The following is a 27,335-nucleotide window of genomic DNA, read 5'->3' on the forward strand; positions in this document are numbered from 1 at the left end:
ATCTTCTGTCCTATCACTCACTCTGTTCCCTAGACTAGCCAGGTATTCATGTTGTGGTATCTGCAGTGGGACCAAACCTGTTCAGTTGACCTCTAGAGAGAGCACTGCTGGGATTAGGGTCACTGGGTGTTTGTTGAGTAGGCCAGTCTCGGGAATGTGCCAGATAGCATACTTCTCCAGCTGGCAAGTAGAGTGGGCCTGCCGGTACTTCACGGAGCAGTGTCCTAAATTACATTTCCTGGCACATGCTGCATGGACACTTCTCTGAGCACAGGAGTGCACACCTGAGCAATGTCACCCCGACCGCCCCTGCTGCTGGGATCTGAGCACTGTCCCCTCTCAGCTTTGCTGTCTTTCCATCACCTGCTCCTGCTGCTGTCACCTCTAGTGGGGAAACCCCTATCCTTAGGAAGTGTGCCCCCCCCCCCCCACTCCCTACCATCCTTCCTCCCTCTCCGCTGCCAGAGTGACTATGGGAAGGGGACATGGCTTAGAAAGATTGTAGAGAAACAGACGTGCCACTGTAAAAATGGTCCCCAGCTTTTTCTGTGCCCCCCCAACCCTCCCCCGCCGCTCCGTTTATACCCTGCCCTGGATATGTGACTTTCCAAAGTTCCAGCTCACTGCTTTCCAGGTCACTAGCCATTCTTGGTAATGAACACAGAGAAACAGCAGAATATCGCAAATGCTGGTTTCCAGGGTTACCTGTGTACCGCTGATAGCATGCAGGAAATTAAAACAATCTGTGATGGCAATATGTTATTGGCAACAGATGGCAGCTGTTGGGATATGAGTGTCCAAGGAAGGCATAAAAGCAAATGCAGCAGGCGCAATTGTTGAATTTGTACATTAACCACTGAGTCACTTGAATACGAAAGCAAAGCTTTTAATGAAGTACAACGGTCACTGGACACCTTTTGTTCTTCTATTAGACTTGCTCTTTTTATGGTATGGTCTAGAAGTTACATGGGGCCCTACTAAATGCTTAGTGTTAACCTGCATGGAGGCCCACAAATGGTGTGCATGTTAGCAATTAGATGAGTTATTGCCATTGAACTGGCCATATATCCCATTTAATTGTTAGCTTAGCCCTCTTCTTATTTAGAAGCTGGAGGTTGCTGCTGGAGTGTCTGGCAAAGTTCTCCCTGGCATGAGCAGAACAAATTACTGCCTCTGAAATTCACTTCACTGAACTCCGCTTCGCTCCTGATTGAAAGGCGCTGTCTACTCTTACCTCGGGGCCTTTTCTTAGCATCCCTTTAACGTCTCCAAACAATCTGGCTTTTCAGAACACTCCTAGAAACAGCAGCGCCCTGCATGACCCTATGTAGCAGGGCATGCTCCTGGGAACAACTTGGGGAGTTGGCATGAGATTACTTAAACCAGAAGTAGACTGAGACTCAGGGCACCACTCTCCACTGCAAACAGCAAAGTCACCAGGCATAGCATTCAAACGGTGCCCATTTGGAACTAGAAGAGCCAAGTATTTGTCTTCCCGCCACCTGCTTGGATTTCCCCATTAAAAAAAAAAAGGTAACACCCCTTATCTTTGGGGATGGGATGCGCAGCTAAGTTGGGGTATCCATCTGTAAGCCTGTTGGCTCTGCCCCATGCAATACATCTTCTGGGAGAGCATAAGAAGCCAGATAGGCAAGACTGTCAGTTTCTCATAGAACTATAAACCCAGTACTGATCTTGCTAAGGCACTGAGAACGAGCTCGGGACATTCTAAGCAGCTGCTGCCTTTATAGAGGCCTAACTCTGTTGCAGGGCACATGATGAAACTTGGGAAGGAGGAAGTATCTTGTCAGACTGTGAAAACTGACCTAGAAGATGCCTTGGTGTGTTTAATTGCCTTTCTCCTCACCTTGCCCTTTTGGTGATGCTTTTCAAACATATGGAGACCCTTTGCCTCTCCTCTGAACCCTAGACCAGTTTGACCTCACAAAGTGGTGCATGCAGGAGCCTATACAACATGAGAGGATCCTTAGAACTGTGCCTTCTTCAGTATTGATTGCAATAGACATACAATATGTCAACACACCCATCGGAGGTATGACTGCAACGTATGTAGACATACCCAAGCTAGCTTTGATCTAGCTCAAATAACAATAGCAGTGAAGCCATGGCAGCGCAGGCTTGGATACCTACCTAGCGTCCGGAGTGGGCTTGTACAGCCTGCATTGCCACAGCTTCCATGCTGTTATTGGAGTTCGCTAGATCAAAGCTAGCTTGTGACGTCTACACATGCTACAGTCACACCTCCAGTTGCCATGTACACATACCCTAGTCTTTACATTCTAGGTTTCTTTTCTCATTCCCACCAACCAGTGGATGTGTTTTGTCCTCTGAACAAATTAGTTTATCATTAATGACTCTTATTAAAGACAAATTGTGTCTGTGAAGTCTGGCACTGCACTGTTGCAGTTATAGGACAAGTGACCCTGTACCAATCAAACTGGATCCTTAGTCTATGCTTAATGGATGCAATTCAGGGCCTACATTCCATAGTCTTAAGAATTGCCAAGAGCTTGTTTGGCTAAGGTGTTCCTGGTGAAAGGGGTCAGAAAACCTAGAATTCCCCATATTTTGCATGTTGTGAATAATTTATATATAATCTCCTGCAAACATTTAATTCCAGATGTCCTGAATGATGCCATATTTGATGAAGATCATGATGAGATGGTAATTGTAAAGGACATAGACATGTTCTCATTGTGTGAACATCACCTGGTTCCATTCGTTGGAAAGGTAACTACCTCACAAAACAGATACTGCAGTGTAAACTATAATTTAAATCTCTCATTCATGTGTGTTTCTAGTTACTGTCTTTTTTTTTAAGCTGTAACTATATGCAGCCACTTACTATCTAGAATCATAGCAATCTTCAAAATACAAATTCTGAAGATCACCTTTATGCAAGTTTTATATGATTTAAGACCCTAGCATATAGTGCTCAACCTTTATCAGTCTAATAGTTTCCGACGTTTTATATCGAAGCTCTTCATGAAGCAGCAGCAAGCCTTCAGGGCAGACATCTTGATATTAAACCAATGCACCTCAGACATCGGCTTTGATGCGTAACAGATTACAGTAACGATTTGAAAAGCCAGCTGGTGCATTTTCGTCAGTTACCGCTGCAGACTCTGCAAACCTTGGATTAGTGTGCTCTTTTAAATGAATAGTCGGGCCTAGATTTCCAAGAGTGACTAGTGATTTTAGATGCCCAAACTGTGACAGCCTAACGGGGCCTCAATTCCAGACAGTGCTGAGCACCCACCCTTTGAAAATCAGGACTCTTTTAAAAGGTCTCAAGTTGGACACTTCAAAACTGAGGCCTTCTGTCTAAAGATCTTGGTCTCTGTGCTGCTACATTTGATGCCCATGTCAGCTCCAGAAGTACCGGAGGATGGAGCATCTGCACTGCAGTGTCTCCCCATGAAGCACACTTGAGCTGTAGAGATGCAGGTGTTCCCATAGCCTGTAAAATTCTATCCATGCCATTTGTGTTCCCAAATATATTTTCTTGGAAAATAAAATACCTGCAGAGAAGCCCAGTTATGTATGTCTCCTAGAGGGTGCCATCTCATTCTTGTCTCCTCCCCCCACTCTGCTATATTGCTGGTATTTAATTCTGGAAAGTAAGAGTCTCCTTTCTGTTCTGGCTTTCTATTTGCCTATACTTTGGTTACTGTGTAGGATGTATGTGCTTCTTTCTCATTATTCTCGGGCATTCTGTAAATTATTTGTACATCTAGAAGTTTAGCCTGTGTGGGTTGGAGAAATCCCAAACACCGAACCAGTCCTTTTGCTATGTTCTCTCCCCTTGGGGTGTCTGGACCTTGATTGTCACAGAAGATTAGCTAAATGACTTGGTGTGCTTCTAAGGATTGTTAGACTAGCCATTCTCCTGTTGGGTACATCAAACATGCTGCAAATGCTCTTCAACAAATGATGTATTTGTAGCTCTGTCTGAAAATTCACAGTTAAGCTGTTCTCTCCAGGCAACAAAAGTCATTGCTTGTTTTCAATTAACTACTGCAAAACCATGTCTCTTACTTTGATCTGAAATGTTTCGTGTCTTTCAGGTATCAGTTGGTTGATTACCCAACAGAAAAGTGATAGGACTGATCAAATTAGCCAGGTAATTAGGTGGTATTATGATACCTATAGCCACAGGTACAGCAAAATAGGATTCTGAAAGACCAGACTTCCAGGCAAAATTATACAAAATTTTGACCCTACACTGACCCTTTCCGACTGCTCTATCTTGGCAAATGCATCCTTTGCTACAGATGACCCATTGGTGTGCCATTGTAATCTGCTCTAACTATAAATCCACTTTAATACGTTAGCTTCTTTCACAACTCTGAACACATGTTTTCTCAGCACAAATCTGAAAAATTTGTCACTGCTTTTAGGACAGTCTTTAATAATGAGAACTCTACTGTTTCAATATTGTCTATTTACCTATTAAACATGAATGCTCAGACAATAAATGCATATTTGAACAGGATGGAGGATGGCTTTAATTTCATTGGTCTTCTGCAGTATCAGTGTCCCAAGAGTTGTCCCTTAATTCTTTTTTTCAAGTGCATTTCAGTTTGCACACTAAGCGCTTCTTCCCATATGAGCTTTCCAGCTAAAGGAAAAAGGATAGTTTTTTCTTCAAAAGATATATATATTTTTTTAATTCATTGAAAGAAGGCTGCATTTATTTTAGCTTAACTTTTCTGTGCTGAGTAATGCTAAAACAATCTCTCTGTTGCACCTGACTTAAATTCTGCATGTTAGTGTGTAAGCCATCCTGATACTTGGTGTATAAGTTGTGATTTCTTCCAAAGTACTTACCTACTTTAAAAAAAGATACTGAACTCACCAGCACTCTCAGTCTCTGCTTGCTCTTTAATCTTTCAGACTTGCATGGTCGCATGTCCTCACCCTATGCTAAAGATTCTGGATTTGAAACAGGAGTGGGTCTAAAAGTTTGAGATGAGGCAAATGAATATTTCAGAAAGTATGCGTGAGTGTTAAAGCTGTCTTGAAGAGTATTTTGATCCAGTTAATGGTTTGTTCCCCTTTCTCTAGGTACATATAGGTTATCTTCCTAACAAACAAGTCCTTGGTCTCAGCAAGCTTGCTAGGTAAGTGCTAATTTAATGAAAGCGATGCTAATTTGTAAAAAGGATTCCAGACTGTGTTAAGTGTGCTGATCTGTAATCTGGTCCCCTTCTAAAGTACAGCAGACGGTAGCAATATCTCGTGTTCTGGATTTGGGTTTACAGCAGTCCTTCTCGTTAAGACTACTGGAAAACAAAAGCTAAATTGCAACTCCTTATTACTTTAAACCACACCTTGAGAGTGTGCAGATTGGGGACAGATTCATAATTTTGCTGAAGACTATTCAAAAACACTGGTGTATAGGATATACGAAGAACCTCAGAGTTACGAACGGACCAGTGAACCACACACCTCACTTAGAACCGTTAAGTACACAATCAGGCAGTAGCAGAGACCAAAAAAAAAAACCCCAAAAACCCCCAACCAAAAAGGGGCAAGTACAGTACTGTGTTAACCATAAACTACTTTAAAAAAAAAAAAGGGAAAAAAGGAGGAAAGCAGCATTTTTCTTCTGCATAGTAAAATTTCCAAGCTGTATTACGTCAGTGTTCATTGGCTGTAAACCTTTGAAAGAACAACCATAATGTTTTGTTCAGAGTTACGAACAACCTCCATTCTCAATATGTTAATACCTCTTGAGGTTCTACTGTGCAAAAGTGATGGCAAGTGATTATTTTAGGGAGCACCAGTCTTTGGAAGGCAGGCAAATAAGCCCACTAAAGTTGATTATCTGTTTGCTTGGACACTGCATTATACGGTCAAACTCCAGAACTTGTGAATGGTAAACAAACGTGATTTAAAACTAACTCTTTCTGGATTATGTTCATGATTTGAATCTAAGACTTTCATATCTACATCAGTTGACTCTTCAATTAAATCTGACATTTTTGTTTCACTATAACCTGCAGTGAACAAGCCTAGAGATGGATTTTATGGATGAATTTCAGATTAGGGACCAAAGTAATTATGATGCATTTCAGAAACCTATTTGTTGTCGCATAAAAAGCTTTCCCCCAGCATGTGGCCTTATGTCAAGTGCTGTGCTGAATCAGTTGTAGCAAAAGTGGCATTTATGGAGTGATAATGTAGCAAATATGCCCTTTAGTGGAGACAATAATAGAAGGTTCTCTTCTGAAAAAAAACTCTGAAGAAGTTGGCTGTTGTTTGGAAAGACTATGTAGGAGTTCATTTATTCTCCTTCTGATACATGTGTAAATCCTCTGTAGCTCCCAATAGCAATAATGAGAGTTAAACTTGTAAATCAGCAGGCATGCTGGGTTTTCTTAGCAGGGAGGGAGTGGGTCAAATATGCCACTAAAGCACTTTAAATGCAGCTGATCCCATTTTGCACTTTGTTTGCGTAAGAATGAATCTGATTCAGAGCTGGAGAGAGACCCTTATACCATGAACAAGCAATCTTTGTTAAAATAACCTCAGATTGCAGGGTGCTCATCAGTCCACACGTTCTATCTCACATGGTCTGGCAGCTAGAAAAGCTGAACTTTGCCCTAAGTAACCGGCTCAGGCAGACTGTTCAAAAGACTCTGGAAATTGTGTTGTATTTCATTGGCACAAAACTCTGCGTGTCTGTATGTAGCATGCATTGTAGAAATGCAGGATGAGAATTTGTTGAGCTATTTTCAGCATCTCCACCCTGTATCTTTCTGTTTACCTGGACAAAAGCTTGTGGCATACAATTTTGTTTTTCTTTCATTGCCACTTAGTACTAGAAACCTTTCTGATGAGTGGCATTTCATGATTCATCTCTTCTGTTGATCAGCACTCTTGTGGCTGGAACTTCAAGAATAACTTGTTTGTTGTTGTTTTTGATTAGGGTTTCTGAAGGTGACTGTTCTTACTAAAAGTATTCTCTAACATTTTACAGACCTTTATTTATCGAAGGGCTTTAATTTTTGACATTTTCAAACTGCTCAGGATCACAACTGAAATATAAATCAATTGGATTGAGTTTACATTTGTCTGCAATTGTCTCTGAATTGCAGTGGTACAAAGGAAAAGGGGGACTTGTGGCACCTTAGAGACTAACAATTTATTTGAGCATAAGCTACAGCTCATGAAAGCTTATGCTGAAATAAATTTGTTAGTCTCTAAGGTGCCATAAGTACTCCTTTTCTTTTTGCAAATACAGACTAACACAGCTGCTACTCTGAAACCAGTGGTACAAAGGAACTATCAATTTAAGAATCACTTGTCTTGCATGGCTCTTAATAGAGATGGCAATACAGTGCTAAAAGTGTATAATTTTCTTCCCATCTCTCTTAGCAATTGGTATAGAATCACACTGTGGGGTTTGTAATATTGACCTGTTGTATGATTTCAGGCTCTGATCCTGTCCTTAGGAAGTCAGTGTGAAATCCCCATCATTTTCAATGGCAAAAGATCAGGCTCTTAGATTGCAAAATATTATTCAGAGTCCTAATTTGTTTTCAAAACCTGTGGTAAAAAACAGACTGGATGACCAAACAGTATATCCCTTCCTTGCCCTATTTAATGCAACCTAGGGCTCAAATGAAGATTTGTGAGGCTGCTGGTGCTGTGGGTCTAATCTATACTAATAGGATTAGTCTAATGAGTTTGTATAGTCAAGGATGACCTGTGTTCAGTAAACAAACACCTTTCTCTGGATTTTAAAAACATGGCTTGCAAATAATCCTGTTACAAATATAAATGTACTTTCAGATCCTCTTCTAGTCGAAGGCTAAGAATATTTGTCAATATCAATTTTTTTTACATTTGTTTTTCAATATTTCCTATCGGTGTTGGTGCTACTTTCTGTAAACTGACTGGTAACACACCCCTTGCTCTTCAGTAAAGGGGCTTATTTTGTGAAAACCCTTCCTCTGAAAATGATGCTCTCTTGCTTTTTCACAAGTGTCTAATTAATGGCCTAGGCAGGGCAATGTGTGTCTGGTTTCTGTCTAGACTGACAAGACCAATATAAAAGCCTTGTACAGAAGCTTCTTGACATAGCCAATGGGCTATCTTATTAAGCATTCAGGATTTGCATACATAACTACTCCTTCACCATGTTGAAGTTTTGTCTCTCTAAATGTATAGATTACAGTATTCTATTGATGCACCACCCCACTGCCTGCATGATAACACTGTACCAGAAGTGGGTTAAATCTGCAGTCCAATTGAAAAGCAGTATTAAGATCCCTGTATTTATTTTTTTAATTAAATAGTGGTGGTTATCAGCATGGCCCTTGGAGCATATCTCTTGGGTTAAAAGTACCAAAACCAATCCCAATATCAAACACCTGTTGCCTTGAAGTTCAGATGGGCCCAGTCTATAGCCTTGAAGGTACAAAAAGAAAAGGAGTACTTGTGGCACCTTAGAGACTAACCAATTTATTTGAGCGTAAGCTTTCGTGAGCTACAGCTCACTCATGAAAGCTTTTGCTCAAATAAATTGGTTAGTCTCTAAGGTGCCACAAGTACTCCTTTTCTTTTTGTGAATGCAGACTAACACGGCTGTTACTCTGAAACTTTAAGGTACAGTGTGTTGTAGCTTCCAGGAACAGCCTTGGGGAGCCTTCGTTTGATGCCTGACTCCATTGCAAAATCCCCAAATAAAGCTATTGTAAAGGATGCTACAGAACTAATGGGTCACAGACCAGGCCCTTCAAAAGCAACAGCCAAACGAAAAGCCACGGGGAGCTGGAAGAGACCACAGTTTGTTACACCAGGAAGGATGATACATCTGCTGCTGTATCCTGTTGCAGGCTGGGAGAGTGATCAGCTGCTGTAAACAACCTTGTCATTTAAGAAATGCAGGCCAGATGCTAAGCTGCCATGAGGATTTGCTTTCCCAGCAGACACTGGGGCAGATCATTAGCATGGCTTTTTACACGCTTAAATGTTCACTGTGTGACCACTGTTAAATCCTCACGTAGGAGGTGCAATTGTAACCTTTGGATGGGCTAGAGTTCACTTCATTTCTGGTCTCCAGTGCCTTTAAAAAAAACTCCAACTCCCATAGAAAGTAGCTGGAGACCCAGAGTTCAGTCTGTAAGGATTTTCAGCAAGGATTGCACAGGGTCAACCAGACCACATTCAAGTCCCAAAAGGAACTAAAGAAATTAATTTAATTAAATAACTTTATAAAATCTTATGATAAAGAAACAAATAATATAATTTTTACAGCATGACATGGCTATTTTATAACCCACAGACTTTACCTTCACAGTTATACATAAACATAAATAAAGAAAACAAATTAAAATTTGAACAGGTCAGGCCCCACAGAAATACAGGGAGAAGAAACTGAGAGTTCCCAAAAGCTTAGGTTTTGTTCACCTAAGTCTGAGTCTTTGATCACCAAATCTATACAGTCTTCTGAGTCTAAAACAACATCTTCCCTCCACTTGCTTGTAGTCAGAATTAGGGTGACCAGACAGCAAATGTGAAAAATCGGGACAGGAAGTGGGGGGTAATAGGAGCCTATATAAGAAAAAGACCCAAAAATCGGGACTGTCCCTATAAAATCGGGACATCTGGTCACCCTAGTTGGAATCCACGCAGACTCTTCCTCTGCCGAAATCACTGCTAGCCAGTCCGCTAACTCATTAACCAACCACTCAGTTAAGTGTATAGATTTAAAGAAAACCCTGTTACAAGAAAGTACAAAACCGAGACCAGCAAAATAGAAATGACTCTTTCCCCATGGCTACACTTAAAGCAAAGTTGGTGACTCAGACGAGTGGAGACAATTTAACTAGAACAGTTTGGCTAAAATCAAAACATTCAAAGCATACACTTAAAATAGAAGTTATTTTTCCCTTCCAATTTCCCCTGGCTATCATTAGCATTACCAGGCTTCCCTGTCAGAGGGTTCACAATATACTAACCTGCTGCAAAATGTTTCAGAGTTCAGGACAACAGCCTGCTTCCTGCTCCTGGGCTCAGCTTCTCCCAACTCACACAGGGCACATGGCCTTTTGCAAAGCAGCTAAGCCGACCACTTGCCCACAGGGAGTCTGACCCTGGCAACAGGGAACACATTGGAGCAGACCCAAAACTGCCACACCCAATTCCAGAAGCTTCTAGATGTGGAGTGCTTAATCTGCCTAGCAACAATGACCCACACACAACTCATGGCAACCTCCGCCCAATGGGTCTCTTAAAGAGAGATCTCCCTATTAGGCACATGGCTTACACAATAACCAAGATTTTGTTTCTTTCTAGGATTGTGGAGATATACAGTAGAAGACTACAGGGTAAATAGACTCTTTTATTCTTACAGAGAACACTACCACATACGTCATCACTTTCGGGGGGGAAGCAGGCCAGGGTATGTCCCATAGGCAGATCACTACAGCAGGGCTGTATCTGGGCAGATTTTCAATGGGAGTCATGATCCAGGCATTTCAAGTCCTGTCCTGTGTTTTCTAACTTGCCGTTATCCTGAAAAGCAGAGTCTCCCCATGAAAACTGACTCCGGCTATGAGACCAACTCAAGGGAAAGGTGCTGGTTAAAGTAGAGCTGCCGGGACCAAGTGAGGTCACTGGCAGTTTGGGGGCTGTCCTGCTGTCCAGAGGGGTGGCTCCAGGAGGTGGAATTCAAGAGCCGTTGTGGTACTGAAGATACTGTATGTTGAATCCTAAAAGAAATACCCAAGCCAGGATGAAACATGGGCAAAGGACAATAGCCATCCTCAGAGATGAGCCACATTCCCAGGCACTTCTAAGAACCACACAGCTACTAAAGAAACTGAGGTTGCTCACAAGGGCTGTATTTTCAGCCTTCGTAATTCTCATTAGATGTTTCTATCTTTCCTGTTCCCCTTCTTGTCTCATGATGGTCTTTTTATCCCAATTGCCCCACTATGTTTTGGTCCTAAAACCACTACAGGAGGAGGAGGAGAACTGCTCTTGGCTGTGGATGCAGGTCGGGTTGGGTTCAGCCTGAGCTCTCCTGACTCACTGTTCTGTGACTAGACTTGACCTATTCTTGGTGGCAAAGTTCTCAAGATGGTTTTATAGGCAGCAGGGGCCAGCATGGCAGCACCAGGTGAATATAGGACACAAGAACTCTAGACTGCAGGAGATTGTGGCACGTCACTATTCTGCAAAGCTTTAACTTGCACGCTTAAAAAATTCCTTAACACACAAAAGGAAAACCACAGATATCTTGCCCTATGTCAAAGAAATGAACATGTGAAAACCACTGTGCAAGAAAACCAAACTTAATGGAGTGTGCAGATTTTGCATAAGTCATGGCGCTACATACAGACTCCTGCATGCACGTATGAAAGTAAAAAATAAGGCTTCCCATACCCAACTATGTGAGAGAAGCCTGCACTAACATTCCCCCAAGCTACATATCCAGGAAGTACAGAGTTTGAGGGCAGTTCCTCTTGGAAACAGGAATATGCTGTTGAATAGTGTCACTTTTCCTCTCCATGAGATACAGCCACACACGGCTATTGTTTCTGTGTCTGCCTCTGAACTCCCTGTTGTCTCTACAGTTCAGGAGCGCCTTACAAAACAAATTGCAGTCGCCATCACAGAAGCCTTGCAGCCTACTGGAGTTGGAGTGGTTATTGAAGCGACGTAAGTGACCATATACACTGCTGTTCTCTGTAGTAACATAATGGTGCTGGGTATTGCCCCGGCAAGGAGGATACACGGCAACCTGCCAAAATGTATTCCTCGTGCGTTGCCTCTCTCACTCCTACAGCTAGCATATCATGCCCCACGCGTACAATGGAGCCATATAACAGTTTGGCCAATGTGCTATAATGCAGGAGTACCTCCCGGCCAGTCAGCATGCCATGGTAGTGGATTGGAGCCTTTGAACTGGGGGGGGGGTCCTTGTTACCTTACCTCATGGTGGCAGCTGATCGCTTAGCCAGCAATTCAAAATAGATCCTTAAACATGGATCCATTGTGATGACTAATTTTCTGTCATCATTACATGCTGAAGACTTCCAGTAGCAGATCTTGGCTCCAATCTAGAAACAAACATTTTGGTGTGATCGGCCTAGCATGAACACACAGCACTTTAGGTGAGGTTTTCAGAAGGCTCCTAAGAATTAGGAACGCCAGTGCCACTGACAGGGATCAGGAGCTCCTTTGAAAATTCCAGCCTTGGGCCTTTTCCCAGACTCTGCCTTAAGTGGATTATCTGAAATGCTTGCAATTTAAACCTAGCACTGGGAAATGATTGTCCCCTGCTTCTCATAGCAATGCTCAAGCCTGCCTGATTTCCCCTCTTCCCCTTTTCTTTCTTCTAGACACATGTGCATGGTAATGCGTGGGGTGCAGAAGATGAACAGTAAAACGGTCACGAGCACAATGTTGGGTGTATTCCGGGAGGATGCAAAGACTCGGGAAGAGTTCTTAACCCTCATCCGAAGCTGAAGCAGTGCCACTCGCCGAATGCTCTCTGCAGGTCGCACTGTCCGTGCCGCTGTCTGTTCTTAACTCTTTGTGCAGCTCGTTTTTAACTAAGTCGTGCGTTCTAATATGTGCAGTGAAAGAATTTTGACGGTAAGTCAAAAATGTAACCGTGAGGTAGGCCCTATGGATATCTATGCTGTCTCTTGTGTCACAGGATAACCCAGCTACCGATAGTTTTTAAATATACTTGCTCAATCTAGACTACAATTTATTGCCATTGAGAAAAACAGCAGATAGGGGGAAGTGAAAAGAGGTTCTTTATCAATACTAGAACTTTGTTCGGCAGGTTATGTACAACACAGCATAGGAAATATTGAAAGGCTACAGATCTTTGCAAGGTAATCTACGTGCCACGTATACTGCCTCATATCCCTAAGAGGGAGCTCTTGAATGATCTCTACTGACATGTCAGGATTCATACTGTACCATTAATTGCAAATCTTCTGATATGTCGGTTTCAGTCTTTGAACATGCATGTCCTACCTTTTTATGTGACAATCTGGTGACAGTTGTATTTTGTTAGTATTCACCTTCTCTCCTTTGTGGCTTTAGTCTGTTACAAAGGCATATTTTTATCTTGCTAGTCTCAACATGCAGGGAATTAATTTCAACAATTCAGGGGGGGCAGTCTTATCTCTGTCTGCAAGGGTTTGTGCACCTTCCCCTCTGTGCCTCAAAATGAGAATATTATGCCATTGTAACTGTAGCAGTCACTTTATATAAATTACTGTTTGAGTTTTCAAAGAGCTAACGAATCCAAACAGAGTTTTAACCGTTTTATATCATTTTGAGTTTGCTTTCCTGGATTTTCCAGGTCTTAACTGGGCTAGATGACTAAATTACAAACGCACACAATATTTGAGTAAAAATTTCCCTTAGGAAAACTACACATGGGGAAATTAATCCAGAATAAAATAGGTTGTGAATTTAAAAGTGAATTAACTGTTCCTGATTAACTCCACGTGTGGACGCTCTTATTCCACAATAAGAGTGCCTTTTTCCAAATTATTTTAATCCACTTCCATGATGCTCTTATTGTGGAATTAATCAGGACTAGACAAGCTCTTCCAATATTTCAAACTTGTAATCTTTTCCAACTCAGTGGATCAAAGCCTGGGAACTGAAGTGACTGCTGAACTCTGCATACCAGACACGTCTCTTCTGATGGAACATAATTCCATGTCAGTATAGCCCTGTAAATACATTAGTATGAACTGTTCAGTTGTTGTTGTTCCTCTTTCATGAGGGCAACTGAGCAAAGAACTTCCCAGGAGAGCAAAATGAGTTAAACATATTTTCTGAAACCTCGGCATGTGAAGCAGGCAGTTAATGGGACTTGATTTAATGTATCAAATTATTAGGAAAATGTAATGAGTGTGTTGTAACTCTTAATTGGGACAATACGGTGCACAAATCAAAAACACTCACTTGCTTCTAAAACCAACGGCAAGACCCACAAAATGCCATGCAGACTTTCAAAGAGCGAGAGTCCAAATTCATATAGCACGCTGTCTCTGTTGGTGTGAATGTAAAATCTCTACTACAGGCTAAACTAAAAGGTGAGCTTTGAGCTTGAGTCAGCAAATTATTGCTCATTTATGCACAGGTCGTTAATGCCCCTTTTCATCCTGTGCCGAAAGGAAACTAAAAGTATTTTATCATCAGGCCTGTAGCTCTGCAACAGGGTGAATGTGATAATCAAACACTGCCCTTCCCTAACTGTCACACTTCGATTGCCAGCAGTCCCCCAAAATGTGTGGATAAAGTTAGTGTCTTTACTCAATCACACTAAGACATTCGAAGTATTAATAAAAAAACTGTACAATATTCTGAAAACACTAACCTCACTACTCTAGTGTGGGGCACTCTAGAAGTGCCTTTCTATTACAGCAGGCAAACTATTCTGAATCAATCAGTGTTGCACAGAATAAATCCAGAGTTACTCATCGAATTCCCTCCCTCCCCCCAATAATATTGCCTCAGATCTACAGCAGTAGTTCTGGGAGCAGCATTGGGTCCTTGAGTTCAATATATTTTTTAAATATGCTAATTAAGAAGCCTTAAATCACTCTAGTCTGGAATGCAGAGTCAGATTTGTTCTCTCTCCTAGTGCAGCAGCTCTAGAAAAAACTTGAGCACCAAAGTGTTTTACACAGAGATACATTTTCCTGTGATCACATGCTTGCTTTGAAACTGTCAAGTCTCTAAAGCACAGTCTTAGGCCAGGTCTACGCTACAAAGTTGTTGATACAGCCATGTTGGTCAGAGGAGTGAAAAAATCACACCCCCTCGCTGATGTAACTATGCTGGCAAAACCGCCAGTGTAGACACAGCTATACTGACAAATGCAGGATGGTCTTCAAATTATTGGGATGCCACAACAGAGTGGTTCTCTCGGTGGTGTTGATGTCCTTGGGGGAGGGATAGCTCAGTGGTTTGAGCGTTGGCCTGCTAAATCCAGCGTTGTCACTTCAATCCTTGAGGGGGCCATTTAGGGATCTGGGGCAAAAATAAGGGACAGTACTTGGTCCTGCTGTGAAGGCAGGGGACTAGGCTTGATGAGGTCCCTTCTAGTTCTATGAGATAGGTATATCTCCATATATATATATTTTTTAAATGTCCTTTAGGGAGGGGTATTGCTAAATGACCAGGAAAACTCTCTGTCCGTATATACTGTGTCTACACTAAGGGGATATATCAGTATAGCTGTAGTGGGAGAGCCTATGTAGGGTAGACTAGCCCTTACTCTTCTAGAGGTAACGGAAGGGGTTGTGTTTTTTAACCACTTATCTCTATTAAGGATAAAGTCCACGTTACACCACCACGCTTCATTATTTACGTCATCATGATCTGTAGTCCTTGAAACATACCTCTATGTACATGTGGCCTTGGATTTTGTTCAGATGTTTGTAGGATTTGGTGCATTTTGGGACACTTTGTGACTCCAGTGAGTTTTAACTACATCCAGTGTATATATGTACACTACACAGTCTGCTATTGTACCCCATAAAAGGCTATTGAGTTTAAAACATTACAGCATTATCCTTTGGAATGTATTAGCGTGGCTTGCAACTGTATGAGATTACACCATCCAGCCTGTACACAGAGCAGCAGCATAAATATAAACCAGGGACAGAGGGGTGGAGTGTGCAAAACTTTTTAGGAGGGGGAGAGAAGCTGCAGCTGCTGTTTCCATCCAGCTTAGGTTTTGCTTTCTTTTCCCATCACTTCCTCTCTTGGGCCTACCTCTGCAGCCTGTTCAGGCCTAGTACCTGCCGTGCTGTGCTGCTAGAGACCACATCTCTGGCCTCCTACCCCCTCACGACACAGGTCGCAATTCCTTTAGAGTCCTACTTCCCCACGTCTCTGAGGCAATGGCTGAAAGCCACACCATGGTCTCTCCCCTGCTGAGTGTTCTGCCTTTTCCCTTCCTCACAATCCAGAAGTCTGAGCCTCGGTTTGTCTTAACTTTCATCACTTTAATTCAAACAGCCTGACAAAACCAAAATAGCGCCTGCCACACCAGCTAGCCGTGGGAACTACTTTTCCTGAGGCGGCAGAGGATACAGAGCGAGAAAGGAGCCCTAGCACTCCTTTAGTGTGTCAATAATGGAACAAAGGCTCTGTGTGCTTCAATGTAGCAGAAGCACCAACTGATCTTGGATTTGCAGCTTCCCCTTTTTAGCTGAGTTGGGACAAATCCCACAGCAAGACTGAAATTTTGACCTTTAGGCCACATGTTAAGTCCCAGAACACTGCCCTGGACCGCCCCTGCTGCCTCTCCCAGGTTGGCTTCTGCTCTTCTGGCATAATTTCTAGCACAAAAGCAGGGGTGGCCTCAAGAGAACTGCAGCAAAGTAGGCCAGAGGCTGGTACTGCCTCCACATCAGGTTTCCTTCTCCCAGCAGAGAACCGGTTCTACTGGAAGGCCAGTGCTGGGACAGCCAGAGCTTAGGGGCCTGAATGTGGATAGCAGCTAGGGTGACCAGACAGCAAGTGTGAAAAATCGGGACAGGGGGTGGGGGGTTATAGGAGCCCATATAAGAAAAAGACCCAAAAATCAGGCCTGTCCCTATAAAATCAGGACATCTGGTCACCCTAATAGCAACAGGGAGGCTATCATGGTATATTAGACCCAGACCTTCCCAGGATCGAAGGTGGACACTGGTGCATCCCCAGAGTACAAGACATCCCTGCTCCCACCTGCATGGGGCCTGCTCCCATCGGCCGGCCCCTGCCTCTGTCACTCCACACTGAGTCGCCTTCCCCGTTGCATCCTGCTGCATCAAAGCCACGTCTGGTGCTAAGTCCCTCCTGGACAGGGCCAGTGCTCCACAAAACCAGTCCAGTCTGGCTTAAGCCAGACAAAAGGCCTCCCTACCATGGTCAGTGAGCATCAGAGCCAAGCCCAACCCATAGACTCGGGTGGCAGTAAGAGGAGAGGAGGATGCAGCTAATAGCTCAGGGCTGACTGGGAGCATATAGGAACGTGCTTCCTTTGTTTGTTGCCCGACTCTAGGCTGGGTATGACGAGAAGGAAATCAGACAGGGGTGTGGTTACAAGAAAGCAGTCCAGCTTCCTGGGCCTGGTTCTCCTTTACTTACACTGAGCTCCCTTTGCAGTGTTTCACATTTACACTTGCTTTAAGGCTGCTTGCTACTGCCAGAGTGGTGCAAAGGAGCCTTAGTGTAAATAAGAATCTCTTTAGTGTCCGAATGTGCTGCAGAAGGTGAGATGTGGTGGGGGGAGGGAAAGAAATTGGGGGTGGGACCCGTGGGGAGGGATAAAGGGTGAGAAAATGAGAGGCAAATACTAAAAGCATGAAGGGAAGAAAGAACAGGAAGGAAAAATACCCGCCCAGTAGTTAATAAACCTTTACTTCACCTCTGTGCCTACATTTTTATTGCACTTCCTGGTCATATAGCAGCTAGGTGCAGGGGAAGAGAGCTAGTCCTGCCCTGGGGGGTCAGGGAGATAAAACTTCAGTCTGAGTGCACCTATGGGGAACATCCCAGTGTGTCTCATTTTCTGATTTGAGCTGTGCTGTGGAGCCTGCGGGGGGAAGCAGGGGGAGGAAATGTACTGACCAGTCCAGCCCACTGTTCTTTTTAAATGGTCTGGTCCATCTGGAAATGATTGTCACGCCAACCTTCCAAAGCGTTTTCCAAACATTGCTCTTGTTCGCAATGAAGCTCTATTTAATACACAACCATATTAAATACATGCGTGGAGTCAGAAGAGCTTTGCTGTCAAACCATTTTTTAAAAGGCAAATGGTTTTTAATGTCAAAACAGAAAATTCCATGGGAAATGTCCATTTTCAACAACTTGACAAGGAGTCATGTGAGACCCTGCTGTGCTTTCATTGGAAAACAAGGTTTCAGCTCTCATGGGTGGAGTACAGCTTGAAACGCCGCATCCTGCAGGCTCAAAAGCCAGAAGGCAAATGAAAAAGAGCCTAGAACTTTTTTTAAATCTCAGGATTTTTAAGCCAATTTCGTGATTTGAGGGGGGGGGTGTAACTCATGTTTTGAATGGTTAGGGTTGGCAATATTATGATATTTCCTCCCTCCATATCATGAGGACACTGAGGGAAGAACCAGTCCTGTTTAATAAACTCATCATCTGGTGCTGAACTTGCTGCATCTATCTCCGGTACTCTCTCTTCAAATTCTTAAGCTTTTTCCACATGGTTTTTTCGGCTGACTGTTCCCGCTGACTTTCATCTGCAAGACACTTATTTCTAAGCTGTTCAGAGCCACCTGTCCCAACAGCTCAACACTGACTTTAGTATACTGCTCACTGGTTCTCGTATCACTTCCGCTGACATATTCTTTCTAGCCCCTGTTTTTGTTAATGACACCCATGCCAGCTGCTGCCCCTTCATGTTCTCCCCACTTTTTTATTTTTTATTTTTATTTTGTGGAGTTTTCAGTTGCAATTTCTGCAGTTGTCCACTGCCTTAGTGAGTGTTTGAAAGCACCATTGAACCAGGATTAATCATACCACACACAAGCTGCTCTCTAGCACAGGATTTTAGTTCTTATACTCACATTGTACTTTCAGGCAATGTAGAGGTCTTAACTAACCAAGAGCAGGGGCCCACTGGGCTAGGTCTTGCACAGACACATAGTGTAGGACAGTCCTTTGCCCTGAAGTGCTTACAGTCTAAAAAGACATGACTGAAGTGGTCTCAAAGCTTCCATGTACTAGTCCAGTTTGTGCACAGGAATGTATCTGTGAAAAGACGTAAGTGCACAGACCTGACGGTGTAAAAAAGTATGAACATGAGTGTGCAGGCCCCTTCTTTCAGCGTAGCTCATCGCATGGTGTGGAAGATTGTTTGGAAGTGAGGAATTCACTGAGCTGTGTACCCACAGACAAATCCTACACAGCTGAAATTAACTATGTCAGGCCCAGAATTAAATGTACCATTTTCTTTATGCTTGCCAGGCAACCATAGTTCTTTGCATTTCCTGCTCCTAACTAAATGCTTCATGTGGTCTTTCTTGGCTTTCCATAGTGTATACAGCCCTGGGAGAACAAGCAAGCATGTGTGCACACAGCAGATAAATAATGAATGCATTCTAACACACAGGATAGTTTCACACTTAACCACATCCTGCGCCGATAGAAATCAACGGGACGGTTGTCATCAACTTTCAGTTTGGGGCCTTGCATGCCAAGATGATAGGGGCTTTAGAAATACTTAAATTAGATGCAAAAAGAAAAGGAGGACTTGTGACACCTTAGAGACGAACAAATTTATCTGAGCATAAGCTTTCGTGAGCTACAGCTCACTTCATCGGATGCATTCAGTGGAAATTCAGTTTTTTTCCACTGAATGCATCCGATGAAGTGAGCTGTAGCTCACGAAAGCTTATGCTCAAATAAATTTGTTAGTCGCTAAGGTGCCACAAGTCCTCCTTTTCTTTTTGCGGATACAGACTAACACAGCTGCTACTGTGAAACCTAAATTAGATGGAAACCCTGATAAATAAGCAGATGTCAACTTCATATATTATTAAAACTTGAGTGAAAAATATCTTGACCATATCTTTTGAAGGATATTTACACTAGGAAATGCTTGCATGGACTCAGTTTGCTTTCTGTACCTCTAAACTTGGTCACTTCCTGCAGAATCTTGCCTAGGAGTCTGGCATTTCTTAAATGGGGCAGGTGGCTCTTTCACAATGGTCTATTGGGGTCTGAGCCTGTCCTTCGTCTCCATAGATCATCCCAGGGGTATACTGAACAGGGCCTTAAAAGGAGGGGAGCTCTGGCATTTTATGGGTGGAGAACAATTCTTTCCTTTCATGTGCTTTTTACACCGCGAATGGTGGGTAGGGATTCTTTCTGTCAAAGTTTTACTATCAGTGTTTTGAGTTTTTGTATGCACAGTTCAAGACGAAGGCCCATGGTTCTGAGGACTCTCAAACTCCTGTAGGGGTTGTGAAATCATCACAGTTTTAGCTGGTCCTTGTTTTGTAATTAGCTGTCACTGTTCATTAACCAGCTCAGATTCTCCTGAACCAAATGCATTTTATCAAATGATCAGCATTGGGAAAGACTCTAATCAGCTGCACCCTTTGAGCCTTGACTAAGCCATTCTGCTATCCTCCTGGAGTTAACCTTTACAAAAGGGTTGGCTTCCACTCCTTTTTAAAGGTACAGTCATGGTTTTGTAGTCAAATCATTCACAACTGTAAATCGCTCTATAATATGTTTTAGGTTGGAATATTTAAAGGAGCATCAAGATTACGATCCTGGTCAGTATTACAAAAAGTTGTAGCCGGACTACTAAAAACCTTAGCATATTATTAACTCTGAAACCTAATGACAACACTCTTTCATTGCTTATCATTTTAGACAGGCAATAGGAATAGTGGTCGGAGTGAAATTCCAGAGCTTGGGAACTGGAAATTACTGTGTAACAAGTTAGAGGCAAGCAGTGTGCTAATGTTAAGTATATTTGTTTCCCCCTATCCTGTACCTTAGGTTCTTCTTCAAGTGCTGTCCCTGTGGGTGCTCCACTCTAGGTGTCGGTGCGTCCCGGCACCGTTGACAGGAGATTTTTGGTAGCCGTGCCTGGTCGGGATGCAGGCACTCAGTTGGTATCTCCCTTCTCGTTGGAATCTTCCTGACCGCCTGCGTCCCGCACCCCCCTCAGTTCCTTCTCCACCGTCCCCGGCTGAAGACGGGACTCGGCAGTGCTGCTTCTCTTCCCTGGTCTCTGTAGGAAAAAAAAAGTAACAAAGAATATAGAAATAGTTATTAGTTACATCCCAGTTGTTTCCCTTCCTTTAGTGTAGTTACACAGTTAGTTACTTAGTTAAAAAAAAAAAAAACACCAAAAAACCCTTTTCGCTTCAGGCTTGTCTCCCACTGAGACACTCTCCCCTGCCATTTCTAATTCACAATGCCAGGGGCTTCAGGATTCAAAAAGTGTGTTTCCTGTCAGGACTCCATGCCACGGTCGGGTGGGTGCTCTCATTGCGTGAAGTGCCTCGGGGAAACCCACATCCTCAGTGCCTCCGCTGTACGAGCCTCAAGGCAAGGGCCTGGCGCGACAGGGACCTGCGGCTTAGAATGCTTCCGATGGAAAAATCCCTGCAGCCGCTTTCGGAGACGGGGAGGGTTAAACCCGCTCCTACGCGCTCCCCGGCCAGATCCGAGCCAGTGGGGAGCGCTGCTTCCCCCTCTCTGGAGCAGAGGCAAGAAGCACAGCAGTCTCACAGAAGAGACTCCGACAAGAGCGAAGGGTCTCCCACGAGATCCTTACCCTCTGTGCCGACCACGCCACAGGCAGGCATCTCAGCTCTTTCTAAAGCCTCAGCCACGGCTCCCGCAGAGGCAGGAACCCGACCTCCCCTACCAGGAAGGTTTCCGCAGCACCAAGCGCCTCAGTGGTAAAAATAGCCGCGGTGCTGACTGTGCGCTCTGCCCCGGTGCTGGGAAGAACGTCGGCACCAAGCCTGCCTCCCGCCCTGGCACCAGCAACGGACCCCCTGCAGGGGACCTCCAACAGACCCGTGGCACCGCTCACCCTTTCGCTTTCACTTGCTAATGCGCGAGAGCACAGTCCAGGCTCAGCACAGCCCAGGGAGCAGGAGCAACAGTTCCTCACTCAGTGTGACCTGAGCCTAACTCTCTGCTCCTGGATACACAGGGCTCATTCTTCAAAAAGCCGCTCTCACCACCTGAAGTGGCTACCTTCACTGACAGCAAACCCAATACACAGCAGCAGACGGAGTTCTCCCCACCTGCCTCTCCTCCTCCACCAGACCCTCTTCCACCTCAGGCTACTGTCCACAGCCAACAGCCTCAGTTTTCCTACTTCGCCCCCCCCCCCCCGTGGACGGCACCTGGGGTCTCCTACCCTATGCCTTGGCCTCAGTGGTACCCTTGGCCACATCCTCCTACCACTCCTCCTCAGACCTCTTCCACGAAACCACTACCTGCTTCTGTGCCTCGATCTCCAGCTCCATCCACTCCTAGAGTACCTGAACCCCCTCCTGAGAACATGAGCTACGAATCATATCCTGACTCACCAAACCCTAATTCTCCATCTGCTCCAGACGGAGCCCTCTCCCCACCCCCGCCTCTACAGAATGTGGATGACTGTAAACAATTTCAAGAGCTTTTCAAGAGGGTGGCACTCAATCAAGACATCCCCCTAGAAGAGGTTCAGGAGACACAGCACAAACTCCTCAGAATCCTTCAACTCTCTGCGCCCTCAAAGATTGCGCTCCCTATAAATGAAGCACTCCTGGAACCAGCTGACACTCTCGGGCAAACTCCACGTTCTTTATTACCAACCTGCAGAAAGGCCGAACGTAAATATTATGTTCCTGCTAAAGACGCTGACTTCCTATTTTCTCACCCACAACTGAACTCTCTCATCATGGATGCAGTCGCACAAAGGATGAAACAGCCACAATATTGGCCCATCCCACAAGACAAGGACCTTAAACGCCTTGACAACTTGGGTCGCAAGGTTTACATGTCCTCTACTCTACAATTCAGGTTTGCAAACTACTCTGCACTCCTCGCCAGCTACGACTTTGATAACTACAATAAACTTTTTGAATTTGCCTCCTACATTCCAGAGGCTAGGAGAGTGGACTTTAAATCAATTCTGAGCGAGGGCCAATTGATTTCCAGAACGGCCCTACAAGCCTCTTTAGACACGGCAGACACAGCAGCCCGTACTCTCCAACTGCTGTGGTTATCCACAGATCTTCATGGCTTTCTGCATCTGGCATCCCTAAAGATCCGCCGACCAAAGTGGAGGACCTCCCCTTTGATAAAGACAAACAGTTTTCCAAAAAAACCAATGAACTACTTCACACCATGAAAAATTCTAGAGCGACACTGCGCACCCTGGGCATTCACCCATCTCTTCCCAGGAGACAACGAGACCAACCCTACCAAAGACCGATTGCACAACAGTATTATCGGCCTCAACCCAAACCATATGACATAAATAGGAATCGCGCTAGACCCCCTAAGCGCAGACGAAATCAAGCTCAAGCAACCGCCTCCCACCCATACGGGGATAAACAACAATTTTGAAACGTTGGTCGAGGGTCTGCACGACCACCCCTTGATTCCACAGCCTACTTGCCCATTTGGCCACCGCCTCCAGACTTTCCAACATGCGTGGCAGCGTATTACACAGGACTGCTCGGTCCTCAAAATATTTCAGTCCGGTTACTCTATCCCATTCATATCCTATCCTCCTACCCTTCCCCATCCCTCTTCAGGGACCCCTCTCACGAGCACCTACTTCGCATAGAAGTGGCTCACCTCCTCCAGCTAGGCGCAGCGGAACCTTTGCCAACGGAACATCGAGGGAAAGGGTTCTACTCCCGTTACTTCCTGACCCAGAAAAAGACTGGGGGATGGAGGCCTATACTAGATCTACACAGAGGTGAAAGTAAGCCGGTATGCCCCGGTATGGCGTACCGGTAAGAGCCGGTGCGCCGTACCAGGACTGGCTATCCCAGAGAGCAATTTAAAGCCCTGGGGTAGCGGCGGCAGGGCTCCAGAGGGGATTTAAAGAGCCCCAGAACTCCAGCCACCGCTAACCCCCGGGGCCCTTTAAATCCCTGCCTGAGCCCTGCTGCCTGAGCCCTGGGGTAGGGGTGGGGGGGCCCCAGTGCTCCAGCCCCCACTACCCCCCCGGGGCCCTTTAAATCCCTGCCTGAGCCCTGCTGCCTGAGCCCTGGGGTAGGGGTGGGGGGGCTCTGGCGGGGATTTAAAGGGCCCTGGAGCTCCAGCCACTGCTACTATTCGACATTGGTGAGGCCTCATCTGGAGTACTGTGTCCAGTTTTGGGCCCCACACTTCAAGAAGGATGTGGATAAATTGGAGAGAGTCCAGCGAAGGGCAACAAAAATGATTAGGGGACTGGAACACATGAGTTATGAGGAGAGGCTGAGGGAGCTGGGATTGTTTAGCCTGCAGAAGAGAAGAATGAGGGGGGATTTGATAGCTGCTTTCAACTACCTGAAAGGGGGTTCCAAAGAGGATGGCTCTAGACTGTTCTCAATGGTAGCAGATGACAGAACGAGGAGTAATGGTCTCAAGTTGCAGTGGGGGAGGTTTAGATTGGATATTAGGAAAAACTTTTTCACTAAGAGGGTGGTGAAACACTGGAATGCGTTACCTAGGGAGGTGGTAGAATCTCCTTCCTTAGAGGTTTTTAAGGTCAGGCTTGACAAAGTCCTGGCTGGGATGATTTAACTGGGAATTGGTCCTGCTTTGAGCAGGGGGTTGGACTAGATGACCTTCTGGGGTCCCTTCCAACCCTGATATTCTATGATTCTATGATTCTACTGCCCCGGGCCTTTAAATCCCCACCTGAGCCCTGCTGCCGAAGCCCTGGGGTAGCGGCGGTGGGGCTCTGGAGAGGATTTAAAGGGCCAGGGCGGTAACGGCGGCTGGAGCCCTGGGGCCCTTTAAATCCCTGATGGAGCCCGGCTGCCACTACCCCAGGGCTCGGGCAGCAGGCCTCATGCGGGGTTTTAAAGGGCTCGGGGCTCCAGCAGCTGCTACCACAACAGAGCCCCAGGCCCTTTAAAGCTCTGCCAGAGCCCAGAGCCCCGGGGTAGCGGTGACAGGCAGGAGCCCCCAGGGCTCCTCAGTGATTTAAAGGGCCCGGGGCTCCACTGCGGTAGCGGCAGCTGGAGCCCTGGGCCCTTTAAATCGCCCCTGAGCCCCGGGGATCCCAGTCGTCTCTGCAGCTGGTAGCTCGGGGGTGATTTAAAGGGCCCCAGGCTCCAGCCGCCACTACCTCAGCTGGAGCCCTAGCCCTTTAAATCAAGATTTAAAGGGCCCGGGGATTTAAGGCCCTGCCTCTTCCGATTGAGGCCACGTCCACTGCTCAGGACTCCGGCGGTACTGGTAAGTCGTCTAACTTACTTTCACCCCTGGATCTACACTGACTGAACAAATTCGTGAGGATACAAACATTCAAGATGGTCACACTGGGCACAATAATTCCTGCACTGGATCAAGGGGACTGGTTCACAGCCCTCAACCTACAGGACACTTATTTTCATATATCAATTCATCCAGCTCACAGACACTTCCTACAATTCACCATTGGTCACAATCATTTTCAATACAGAGTTTTTCCTTTTGGCCTCTCCACAGCACCGAGAGTCTTTTCCAAAACTCTAGTCGGCTCACCTCCACAGTGGCTCACCTCCACAGACATGGGATCACACTTTTCCCCTGCCTGGACAATTGCCTCATCAAGGGCAACTCCTATGGCGAGACACTTCAAGCTACCCATTTCGCCATCTCCCTCTTTCACAGCCTAGGCCTCCAAATAAATATCCAAAAATCCACCCTGACACCTACACAACAGATCGAGTTCATCGGAGCTCATCTCAACTCAATACAGAGCAGAGCCTCGCTCCCATATCACAGATTCCTCGCTATCATGCAGTTCATACGCACACTCTCTATTCATCCCAGGACACAGGCAAGAATCTGTCTACAGCTCCTTGGTCACATGGCAGCCACCACCATTGTGGTCCAGTACGCCAGGCTACACATGAGATGTCTTCAGGGCTGGCTCAATTCCAATTTCAAACCCAACAGACACACCTTAGGGACGCTGCTCACTCCTCCTCCCAATGTTCTAGCTTGCTTACAGTGGTGGGCAAGACCAGAAAACCTCTGCACCGGGGTTTCCTTCCAGCAATGATCCCCAACGCTCATGCTCACCACAAACTCTTCCCTAATTAGTTGGGAAGCACATCTTGGGGGACACAGGGCACAATACTGATGGTCCGCATCAGAGACGCACCTACACATAAATCTCTTAGAGTTCAAAGCAGTGAGGCAAGCATGCCTTCACTTTCTTCCCCTCATAAAGAACAAATCTATTCGAGTCTTAACAGACAACATAGCATGTATGTACTACATCAACAGACAAGGGGAAGCCCGATCACATTCCCTTTGCATGGAAGCCATCCAAGTATGGAATTGGTGCATACATCATCAAATACAAATCATTGCTTCCTACTTACCAGGCTGCCACAACACGACTGCTGACGCACTCAGCAGGTACTTCTCGACAGAACACGAATGGGAACTGCATCCTGCAGTACTTCAACAGCTCTTCTCCCTCTGGGGCACCCTGTCAATAGACCTCTTTGCCACACCCCAGAATCGGAAATGTCATCTGTTTTGCTCCAGAGAGGGACTCGGGACTGCATCCCTAGGAGACGTGTTCCTCATCCCATGGAACAACTCTCTCCTCTACGCCTTCCCACCAATCCCTCTGCTACACAGGGTTCTTCGGAAGTTCGTAGACAACGAGGCCCAGGTCATCCTTATTGCCCCGGCTTGGGCGAGACAGACGTGGTATCCTTACCTGCTCCGCATGTCCTCCCGTCATCCACGGGCTCTCCCCAACAGGCCAGATCTCCTTTCCCAGGACAATGGACGGGTTCTTCACCCCCAGCTCCAAAAGCTCCACCCAACAGCCTGGTTCCTTCGTGGTTCCAAACCCATGAACTGGCCTGTTCCGAGCAAGTCCAATTCGTCCTCCTTCCCAGTAGAAAAGACTCCACTCGTAAAACTTACCTGCAGAAGTGGAAGCGTTTCGTCCTCTGGTGCTCACGTAATCACTTAATGCCCAATACGGTGACCATCCCTAACATTCTAGACTACCTCCTGAAACTAAAACAGGACGGACTTTCGCTCAGCTCCATCAAAGTACACCTGGTGGCGCTTACCACCTTCCATGACCTGTTAGAAAGTTATTCACTCTTTACCCACCCCACCATAAAACGATTTCTCACGGGCCTGAAAAATCTCTACCCTGAAATTTACCCAATGGCAGCTACATGGAATCTTAACCTTGTTCTTCACGCTCTCATGAAACCTCCATTTGAGCCCTTGGCTACCTCCTCTCATCTCCATATGTCCATGAAGGTAGCTCTTAGTTGCAATAACATCAGCAAGGAGAGTAGGTGAAATAAGCGCCCTGATGGCCCATCATCCCTACACAATTTTCTCCAAAGACAAAGTCACTCTGAGACCACATCCTAAATTTCTCCCAAAGGTGGTATCCACCTTCCACCTTAACTAATCTATATACTTACCTACTTTCTATCCCAAACCTCACAAGACCCCACACAAGGCAACCCTGCATATTCTCGATGTCAGGCAAGCAATCGCTTTTTACTTAGACAGGACTAAGCCATTTGGTAAATCTCCACGACTCTTTGTCTCCATCAGTGAAAGATTGAAAGGTGCGGCTATCTCTA

At 45.3% G+C, this 27,335-nt stretch overlaps 1 protein-coding gene and 2 long non-coding RNA genes across 3 annotated transcripts in view; 1 reads left to right on the forward strand and 2 right to left on the reverse strand.

The window, feature by feature from the left end:
* GCH1 (GTP cyclohydrolase 1) overlaps nucleotides 1-15,580 on the forward strand; it is a 31,254-nt gene extending 15,674 nt beyond the window's left edge. Inside the window, exons 2-6 of the mRNA XM_048854216.2 lie at nucleotides 2,642-2,751; nucleotides 5,089-5,144; nucleotides 10,330-10,361; nucleotides 11,613-11,697; nucleotides 12,381-15,580. Coding sequence (XP_048710173.1) covers nucleotides 2,642-2,751; nucleotides 5,089-5,144; nucleotides 10,330-10,361; nucleotides 11,613-11,697; nucleotides 12,381-12,507 — 410 coding nt within the window. The 3' untranslated portion in view covers nucleotides 12,508-15,580. The remainder of the gene's footprint in view (nucleotides 1-2,641; nucleotides 2,752-5,088; nucleotides 5,145-10,329; nucleotides 10,362-11,612; nucleotides 11,698-12,380) is intronic.
* LOC125638440 (uncharacterized) lies at nucleotides 4,157-21,689 on the reverse strand. Its single transcript, XR_007357226.2, has 3 exons — nucleotides 21,329-21,689; nucleotides 20,540-20,779; nucleotides 4,157-4,642 (listed from the first exon to the last, which is right to left on the reverse strand). It is a non-coding gene; the product is annotated as an uncharacterized LOC125638440 (long non-coding RNA).
* On the reverse strand, nucleotides 10,356-12,050 carry LOC125638439 (uncharacterized). The gene is made up of 2 exons (XR_007357225.2): nucleotides 11,971-12,050; nucleotides 10,356-10,745 (listed from the first exon to the last, which is right to left on the reverse strand). It is a non-coding gene; the product is annotated as an uncharacterized LOC125638439 (long non-coding RNA).
* Nucleotides 21,690-27,335: the final 5,646 nt, after the last annotated feature.

This window comes from Caretta caretta, chromosome 6 (genome assembly GCF_965140235.1).
Source record: "Caretta caretta isolate rCarCar2 chromosome 6, rCarCar1.hap1, whole genome shotgun sequence".
Taxonomy (NCBI): Eukaryota; Metazoa; Chordata; order Testudines; family Cheloniidae; genus Caretta; species Caretta caretta.